The sequence below is a fragment of the Thunnus albacares genome, chromosome 4, assembly GCF_914725855.1.
Source record: "Thunnus albacares chromosome 4, fThuAlb1.1, whole genome shotgun sequence".
NCBI lineage: Eukaryota > Metazoa > Chordata > Actinopteri > Scombriformes > Scombridae > Thunnus > Thunnus albacares.
Window position 1 is genome coordinate 12355229 of NC_058109.1, and position 10328 is coordinate 12365556.

Genomic DNA, 10328 nt, shown 5'->3' on the forward strand with positions numbered 1-10328 from the left:
AGTTATGGGTATGGGTGTCTAGTTATGGGTAAATCAGGATGAAATACCCTATAGAGGGCCTCTCTGCAATGGTACCGTAATTAAGGGAGATTCCCACATTCTGACATTTTGAGACAGTAATAGTGTGAGTCAGCCCCCGGGGGCCCCCTCATGCTTCTGTCAACGGTACAGGTAGAGTGTCTCAGTAGAAACAAATGTGCTGGCCAAACACCCGCCCCCCGCCCCACAGCGAGGTGGAAGCCGACAATGCTGATGAAACAATGTTTGTAGAACTCACTTGTGTTTTAGGCTGTTTTGTAAAGAAATGCCTTATACTAGACCCCTTCCTTTTTTGTTCTTTTCTTTTGACTGCAAGACAAGCAGTGATAGAGGATAAAATTAATTATGTACTGTATAAAATTAACATTTTTTCAATAAAAACCATTTCACCCATAAAAACCAAATGTCCAGCCAGTTACTTTCCTCTGGTGCCAGGACTGTGTACCATGGATGTATAAAGAGAAGTGGAAACAGGAAGAGCGCCGGGATTTGAAGCAAATTTTACATAGCAGCCAAAGTGTGTAATTACATCACGTGGTGTACACTGGCCCAAGAAGACTTTTTCCCATAGGCTTACATTGTGAAAGAGATGTCTGTAAATGAGCGGATACACATTTTTTAGCGTCACAACATTGTGAAATGACTTGTTTCACTATCAGAATTTGATCCATTTGGTCCAATCACATTTCGAAAGTCTAGAAGAGCTGCTCGGTTGAATTGTTTTATCTCCATACAATTTAGCCAGAGGGCTAAACTGGAAGTTAGCCATCTCAGCTGGCGGAAGTCTCTAGTGGAGCCCATGGAGCATGCTCTAGTGAGCATGCTCCATGGGCACATGTGGCCCATAGAGCAATGTTTTCATTCGTGTAATTTCTTTACAGTAGGGAAGTGGATTTTTGGCCTCATGCGCCAAATGAACGGGGCCCTGTCTCCAACGCTGTGTCCAGTTCTCTTTATACATCCATGCTAGGTACTAGTACAATCAGTGCTGCCTCCACCTGGCTGAATGTAATTAAACACAGAAAATTAACTGACAGTGGAGTTTCATGAGCTTGAACCTGGATTCAAATTTTTGGGGGCATCAAATTTTCCTCTTTTGTACATTGGGATGGATATGTCCCCCAGTTCCTTGTGGCAATTGCTAGTGCATGCTAATATGTTCACAATGACAATGCTAACATGCTTATGTTTGGTATAATATTCACCATGTTCACCTTCTTAGTTTAGCTAATGTTACAGTAGCATGCCAATATTTGCTGATTAGCATTAAACATAAAGCACAGCTGAGGTTGATGGGAAAGTCTTTTAGCTTTGCAGGTATTTGGTCATAAACCAAAGTATTGGACAAATTGACCCGATGATAGTGTTACATGAGAAGTTAAGGTTGTTAAAATTCATCCTGTGGACGACATGAATGTGTAGGCCAAATTTCATGGCAATCCATCCAACTGTAACCAACTACTTTATTGCACTACAGGAAAGGTCAGGGGATCACAAAGGCAAGGCAATTTTATGTATATAGGTATATATTACAAATATATATTATATCTATATATTACAGGTACACTCAACTCTAATATTATAATATATAATATTAAGATATTTCATTCTGGACCAAAGTGGCTGAGAAGTTATGAATATTAAAGTTTATGTTACTAGTGCTACATTTCAGTAAGTCGTGGACAAAGATTTGTACAAAAGTCAATTAAGTCAAATGTTAAGTCAATAATAAATGTATTTTGGACCAGATGCTCCGCAATTCTCTTGTCTTACTGGAAAATGTTACCAGTTGAACATACAGGAAGGATGTCCGGTTATTTATACCTTTATACATGCAAGTGTTTTGTGGTTGCATGTGTATTGACAGCACTTGCATCAGCAACAAGATGTGACCTGTAGCACCACATCTGCATAAACTCAACATCAGCTGTTTCAGTCCACACGCTGTCAGCACAGTGGTTTTTTTTTTTAGAGATATATTTTCCATCAAGGTTGTGGTTTTGTGGTTTGGCCAGATAGCATGTTTTGAAGTAGCTCATATAAACCACAGCAACAACCCGTGGTATTTGTTAGACCTGTAGATATTTATTTATTTATTTTTAACTGCTATGAGGCCGAGGACTTCCTCAAATGTTTCACAAGTGCACATTCAGGCTCAGACTCACATTCAGACACGCTGCACCACTCACCATCAAACATTAGCTGGACAGGAAGCATAATGGAGGCAAGTGAAGTGATCTTCACGGTGGTGGAAGTGCTCATTGCTGTCAGCTGCTGTCTGGGTAATATGCTGGTTATTTTGGCCCTGTGGACCAGTAAGAGCATTCAACAGCCCACCTTCTGCCTTATTTTCTCCCTGGCTGTGGCTGACTTTATGGTTGGCTGCATAGCCATACCAATAGCTGTGATGGTGGACGGACGAGTGAACACTTCATTCCATGGCTGTCTCTTCATCAGCTGTGTGCTCATCCTGTTGACTCTAGTCTCAGTTTTGTCTCTTGCGGCTATTGCAATCGACCGTTTCCTCCGGGTGTATGCCCCTCTCAGGTAAAATTATTCAGACTTATGCTTTGTGAATGTACAGAGAAAAGTAAAATAGTACTGCCAGGGTAAGGGATTGAATTTAATCTAATGCTCAACCTACATTCATGTACTGTGAGGTGTGAGGAGGTATATAGTTATACACTTTATATTTAATTTATTATAAATTATTATTATTATTATTATTACTAACTGTTTTGAATTATTGATTTGTGACACTGTAGTCAGAACACACGTACATAAATAAATGCTGATGATACTAATAATTATTAATTGTGTTTACAGGTACAAAAGCACTGTCACACAGAGACATTCATGGTTTGTTGTAGCAGCATGTTGGCTTGTTGCAATACCACTGAGTTTTGCACCCATGTTTGGATGGTACAACCAAGAAACCTTGTCTGAGTCAGTCAACTCTACCATTGTCTGCCAGTTTATAGCTGTGATCCCCATGTCATATCTGGTTTACTTCAGTTTTTTCCTCTGTCACCTGATATCTCTGTTGATTATGGCTGTATTTTACGGCTACATCTTCTGGGCCATTCGAGGAAACCTTCGAGAGAAACCAGGCAACGGTGTCCAAACACAGTCTTACAACTACCTAAGGAAAGAGAAGCAGCTGGCAGGATCTCTGTCTCTGGTCTTGGTCCTGTTTACCCTGTCCTGGCTCCCACTGCACATTATGAACTGCATTGCGTACTATAGTGGTCCGAACGTTGTACCAGAAGCAGCTTTGTATGTTGGCATCCTGCTTTCTCATGCTAACTCAGCTGTAAACCCAGTTGTGTATGCGTTCAAAATACAGAAGATCAAGACAGCATACCTGAAGATCTGGCGACGGTGTATTGAATGTGGAGAAGAAAATCGAGGCTCTCAGACGAGCCAGACAACAGACATCAATCTCAGTATTAACATTAACAGTGTGGCCAAAAATTAGTAAATGCAGATTTCCTTGATTTTGTGCTTCTTTGTTCTTAACAACCATTAACTCATGACTTAACAGGCACACTGCTGAAAACAAAGATTGATACAACTTTTTCCTTTTACTCATCATTTTATTTAGCTGCCTCATGTTTTTCATGTCAGAAATTCAATTGAAGCTCTGATTTTTTTCTGTAATTTATCAATCATGTTATCATGTATTTTTATACAGTAGCCTTGTGGTTCAATGTGTGATTGTTGATTCTTTTGCTCACTTTTAGAATCTATGTATAGCTGTATTTATATTTTGTTTTATATGTATTTCTCTAAGTACTTATTACTTCCTGCCTACCATAAACAGTTTCATTTCCCCCTTGCTGTCAATCTTTGAGGTCAACTGGGCTAAATACTCTCTCTTTTCTGTATTATATCTGCACTGCATGCACAAGATTATCAATATCCTCATCTGACTAAAATGGTGAACAAATATATTTCCAAAAATGTGTTCTGTGAGAGACATAACTGTAAGCCTACCAGGAAGTGAGAAATTCTGTAACAGAACTGTACGATCTGATTGTTGACTACATCAAAAGTGAGAGGTTGAGATCCCTGGAGGATGGAGACATGGCCTAGCTCCTTCACCTTGACGATATGTTGAGTGGCCATGGAAGGTGAAGTGGTTGGAGCTGTCCAGACAGTGCCTCCTGAGAAGGAAGATTCAACAGCCATTCAACAGGGGTGCTCTGTTCCACCTCATTGTGAACATTGTGTGATTAAGATCACAAGACCTGGTACATTTAGAGAAATATTGGTTAATAAAGGTGACTTAAATGTTGATGAGCTAAAGCGGTTTCTCTGTGCACACATCAGGGACAAAAACAGTACTGAACTTTTCCTAGAGCTAAGTAATGCCAAACAACAAGACAAAGAGAGTCCACAGCAGCTTCTGTACAGAATCATGGGGTTAAAACAGCATGTTATGTTTGAGTCACAGCAGCCTGGTGCTGAGTTTAGCTATAACAAAAGGCTCATTCAGGGCACTTTTCTCCACACTCTTTACCAGGGCTTAAATGAAAAAAAACATCCATGTCAGACATGACCTCAAGCCACTCCTAACCGACTTGCAGGTTAGCTATGACTTTCTGTTAGACCACATCACTAAGTCTACTAGCAAGGAGGCTGAGAGACTTAAATGACTTGGCACAAGAAGCAAAACCCAACCAGTGACAGCCAGCACAGCTCAGCTTGACTGTAATGACTCAGCTAAGCAAGATAAAGTTGACACTGTCTACAGGCTAACCGTGCTGCTATTGAAGAACTGACTGCACAAGTGTCCTTACTGACCAAACATCTGGCGCAAATGGTAAAGCCTGCTGACAGTGTGACACCTAGGGGCCCCTGCTCAACAACAGCCCTTCCTCAGGCACCACCACCTTCCGTGCATCCAAGATTTGCTGGACAACCTTGGGGGCTACTTGTGGTTCTCAGTACTCGAGCAGGGCAGCGCTTACCACCAGGGCTTTGTCGACGAGAGCTCCAGACACCTCACATCCTTTAGCACGCCCTGGGGGCTGTACAAGTGGATCCACCTCCCATTTGGCCTTACCAACGCCCCAGCTGCTTTTCAAAGGTGCATGGAGGGAGTCCTTGATGGTCTAAGGGACGAGTGCTGCTCTCCATACTTGGATGACATGCTCTGCTTTTCCATGACCTTTCATGACCACGTTGATGACCTGAGGAAGGTGCTCCACCGCCTGCGGAAGCATGGTGTTAAACTACGTCCAAAGAAATGTGAATTATTCAAAAGGCAGGTCAGGTATGTAGGGCACCTAGTGACCAGTGAAGGTGTCCAAAGATCTGGAGGCAGTTTACCACCTGAAGGATAGGGAGCTAAAGAATGTTGGTGAGGTCAGAGCTCTCCTTGGGTTTTTGGGCTATTATAGAACCTTCATACAAGACTTTTCAAGGATAGCCAGGCCCCTGTTTAAGCTCATAGAAAGTCCAAGTGAGTCTAGTAAGGGAGCCACCTCAGTTAGAACAAGCAAGACGAAGCCCTGTAATGGCCATCTCCCATCCAAGGCACCTGTCCAGTGGACACCAGAACACAGTGCAGTGGTGTCGCACCTTGTTGACATGTTAACCAGTCCACCCATCTTGGCCTACCCAGATTTTGAGTTGCCCTTCGTCCTTCACACCGATGCGTCAAATGAGGGTATGTGTGCAGTGCTCTATCAGCAGCAGGGAAACAAGCTCCATGTCATTGCTTTTGGCTCCAGATCACTCATGCCTGCTGAGAAGAATTATCATCTCCATTCTGGCAAACTGGAGTTTTTTGCACTGAAGTGGGTGATCTGCGACAAATTTATAGATTACTTCTATTATGCACCCACCTTCAATGTGTACACAGAGAATAATCCCCTCACTTATGTTTTGAGCATAGCCAAGTTGAATGCAGTCGGGTATCGTTGGGTGGGCGAGTCACCATCAGATATCAGCCAGGCAAGTCAAACACAGACGCTGACACCCTCTCACGATATCCAGTCCAACTCCATGACCACTTGAAAGAGTACACTGAAATAATGCCCCCAGATTTTATTTCTGCCATCTGGCAGGGGAACAGAGCAATGAGAGACAGTGATGTGCCATGGGTGGCTGCATCACAGATGCGCCCTGGTGCCAATGAAACCCCTCATGAAGGCATTCCAGTTATCACCCCAGAAAGTGTCAGGAAGCTCAAAGGGAAGATGCTCCCATCTGTGAGGTTATAACCTCAAAAAGAGGATGGAATCCTAATGACAAAGACACGAGGCAAGCATGCAGACTAATACACTAATGGAACAGATTCACACTTGACAAGGGAATACTGTACAGGCAGACAGGACAAAGGAAACAGTTGGTACTCTCCAGTAAGCTTAAGTCGACTGTGCTGAAACACCTGCATGATGACATGGGGCACATCAGCGCCGATAAAGTCATTCATTTAGCAAGAGAAAGGTTATATTGGCCCTTCATGCAACGTGAAATTGAAGATTACGTCATTCGCCAGTTTTCCTCTGTTTTGTCAGTACAAGTTACAGACATTTGCATGTGGTAACATATAAAAATGTGTTTAAAAGATTGCTATATTGTTATATTCAAACCAATTTCACTTCCGGTTGCTTGTTAACAGGGCGTAGTTGCGCTGTTTTGTTAAGAGGTTAAGTGCAAGTCTAAGAGAGTGTTATGCTAATGTTGCAGAAAGGCTCTGTGTATGTCATATCAGTGTAGGATGAGTGTAGCTGTGGTGTACATGTTAAAATAGGAGTGACTGTAGTAATGTGAGTAAAGTAAATGTGAGTTTTGGGTAATATAATTTTTGTACTGTTATATTTTATACATATATTTTATATATGTATATATATATATATATATATATCTTAGATTATATTTTATATATATAGTACATTATATTTTAGTTAAGCCTATTCTTATTTATTCAGGAATGTAAATCATATTTTAAATTCGTGTGAAGTTATTTTTCTTAAGACAGAATGTTTTATATTCTTTTTGTCAATTTGGTTTCAACATTTATTTTATTTCTGTAACATATGTTTTGGTATGAATGTAAAACATGAACTTTAAAGCAACGGGTTTTAGAAAGCTGATGTAACTGAGAAATATGTACAGTTTTGTATTATGTTGTATTCGATATTAAATGAGCATTGGCTCTCTCCCTTATTAATCCACAGACTATGTTCTAATTGGCTACGCAGTGCACCCTTGCCTGTGTAACCTTTGCTGCCGGTCCAGATTTCCCCTAGGTCTGGAACCGGTAACATCTGCGTTGTTTTTTGCATTTTGAGGCTGTTGACAGCCTCTCTGAATTAGTCTATCCCAAGTTAATATTACTTGCAAATTATTATGTAGATACACTGGCAAGTAACTATTACCAGATAAAAGCAGTTCCCAAACTGGAGTGACAGGACACCTGGGTCAGTGTCCTCTTTATCTAACAACTGTATCTATCTCAAGAAATCACCCCGAATCCATTTTGGTGGTTTTTAGACAGTTAGCTCAGCTTACAACTTTCATGAATCAAACCAGATCACTTTGTGAGCTCCCCCTGTACCCATCCATATTTATCCTGTTTAGGATCAGGGAGGCAAATACTTTTCCCAACATAAATTGGGAGACTGACCACACCCTGACAACTTTCACTGTCAGATTTTATCAGCTGTAGCGAGCAAGCTAATTAAGCTAATGTCGTCTCCATGCATTTCATAAAAGCTGTCTCCAACTGACTTTAATTTTTACAGTTAACTTCAATGTGCAGTTGATGGCTAGATACATGATACTGTGTTTAAAGATTGAAGCTAAAGCTGTATGTCCCAGACAAAAAGTCAGCATCCTCGCCAGTTGACGATCCATATAAAGGATGAGGAAATAAAGAAACAGCATTGATAATTCATTACAGTCTAGAGCTAGCAAATTCAAGTGTAATAGAAATTATGAGGAAAAATGTAAAATTAGACTCTAATTTCATTATAGCATTTAACCATTTGGCTGCTTAGCTTAAAAACCCTTTCACACATGGTCACTACAGTAGACAGCTACGCAAAAGCCATTTTATTATGCAATTCTTATTTAATTGGTAAATCTGAATAACAGCCACTGCCAGGGTTTCTGTACAGCCATCTTAATACCAAATAGAATGCAGTTTAAGACTCGTTTCACTGTCAAAGTATGAAAGATGTTAATAAAAACCATTAGTGATGATAAGGGCTACAATTATTTACCAAGTGCAATGTGAAATAAATGTTAATTTATTTACATTTATTTCACATTTTTGGCAGTATACATTTTTAAAAATATATTTACAAAAGAAAATGAATACATTTTTCCAGGGGACATTTAAAGTAATCAGATTTCTCAGACAGCTTTGTGAAGTAAAAAGTTCTTTGGGAATCTCATATGTCATTCACCATTTTGATACCAAACATGGTCTGCTACACTATTTTCAGACATAATATGTTGATAGAAAAATATCTCTGACCACTCACACACACCTCTTATGAACTAACTTGTGTTAGTGCTGTCACAGTCAGGAGGATAGTATAGAATAGTAATATGATAATTTACTCTACTATTGATTGTAACTGGCAGACAGTAGAGGGCGCCATTTTGCTACAAAAGTAACACTGAGGCACTCATCTGTTATACCAACTGAGTGTCTTTTCATCAGTATTCTAAAAAAAAATCTTGAAAAAGTTTTTATTTAATAGGCATAAAAAAATGTTAAGTGGTGTAACTGTCAATTAAAAAGGAATAATAAATCTTTTCATTCAAGTTAAATACACGTGGGTACCAATATCAATATTTATTTTGTCAAGAACAATTATCACTTGAGGGATTTTTTAATTAATGAATTCATTTATTCAAATCAAACCCTAATGTTCAACAATCAATATTCTATTTAGATTTTTACGAAAACGTCCATAAATATATCGATAATATGAATGCGTCTCATGACACATATCTAGCGTTACTGCAAACAGTAATGTCTCTACAGTCTCTAAACAAAGACACAAACAGACATAAGGAACAGGCTATCAGAGCCAGCTGATGAATTAAAAATGAGTACAATTGTGAATAGGGAGGCACGATATTATCGGCACGTCATCGGTATCGGCTGTAGAATGAAATATTGTCATCGGTCATTTCTGCTGTTTATGAGAGGCCGATTTGTTGCCTTCTCCTCCGCCACCTGACTGTGCTTCCCTCCACGGACTGTTTCACCCTGACAGTCCCGGTGTTTCCTCTGCAGGCTTCACTTCACTTAGCTGCCTGACTGCCGCCTCAGCTGGTGCGGCTAAGGCTGAAATTATAGTTGCCGCTGGGGTCCGCGTGACATAAATTTCGTCGTGTGCGCATAGGCTCATCTGCGTACCTGCAATTTGCTCCACTAGCCTCTCAGCTAAAGCTTCATTTATACTCCCAAGCGGCGCGCACACGGACAGCTGCGGATACCACGGAAGGAGAGTTGATATGTTCATACTACCCTCTGGGGTCTGCGTGGAGAACGCGTTCCACACATGCGCAGTAGATCGCCGTCTACAGGAACACAGCGTTGTGACCGCGCGGACTGGTGCGGACAGGTCCGCGCAGACACAACAAATTGCAGGTGCGCGGATGTCCGCAGAGAGCCTACGCGCACGCCATCTGATGACGAAATTTACGTCACACAGACCCTCGCGGACCCTCGCGGACGCGGCAACTATAGTTTCAGCTTCACGTGTGAATCCAATCAGAGCACTGAGCACAGATAGGAAACACCTAGGCTGATAGGATGTACCACTCTGTTGGGGGGGGGGGGGGATATATTGTCTTTCTTGATCATACTTAGTACAAGCTATGCTTGCATGCAAAATAGTCTCCTCAGCCAGCTGGAAAAAAAATATGTGCATATATCGGTATTGGCATCGGCAATCAGCCACAATGAGTTGGAAATATCGGCATATCGGATATCAGCAAAAAATCCAATATCGTGCATCCCTAATTGTGAATAAGTAGCCTAAGTAATAAGTAGGTATCAAGCCACACCTGAATGTGGGGATGGTGGTTCAGTCCAAACGTACCTGCAACAGATGATGAAGTAGAGATAAAGTAAGTAGTGTAAATTGATGACGAATGTTGAACTGAAAATGATAGTGAATAGGACAAGACAAGTTATTTTCCATACTTTATACTTATATTATGCAGAAATTCATTGTGTTTAAATTTGGAGACCGACAGTGTATTGAAAGGCAAAATATTACTCATGTGACTTTATAGCATTGTTCAAATTACTT

General features: G+C 40.7%; 1 protein-coding gene across 1 annotated transcript; it reads left to right on the forward strand.

Moving 5' to 3' along the window:
* The first annotated feature begins 1654 nt into the window (after positions 1-1654).
* LOC122980534 (adenosine receptor A3) lies at positions 1655-3517 on the forward strand. Its single transcript, XM_044348641.1, has 2 exons — positions 1655-2586; positions 2866-3517. The coding sequence occupies exons 1-2, from the start codon at positions 2258-2260 to the stop codon at positions 3515-3517; spliced, it is 981 nt and encodes a 326-aa protein (XP_044204576.1). The 5' UTR covers positions 1655-2257.
* The last annotated feature ends 6811 nt before the right edge of the window (positions 3518-10328 follow it).

What these genes read in the sequence shown, in the direction of transcription:
- LOC122980534 (XM_044348641.1), top strand. Translation starts at nt 2,258, where the DNA reads ATGGAGGCAAGTGAAGTGATCTTCACGGTGGTGGAAGTGCTCATTGCT. An exon ending in CGGGTGTATGCCCCTCTCAG is followed by an intron (nt 2,587 to 2,865) that starts GTAAAATTATTC and finishes TTGTGTTTACAG; the next exon opens with GTACAAAAGCACTGTCACAC.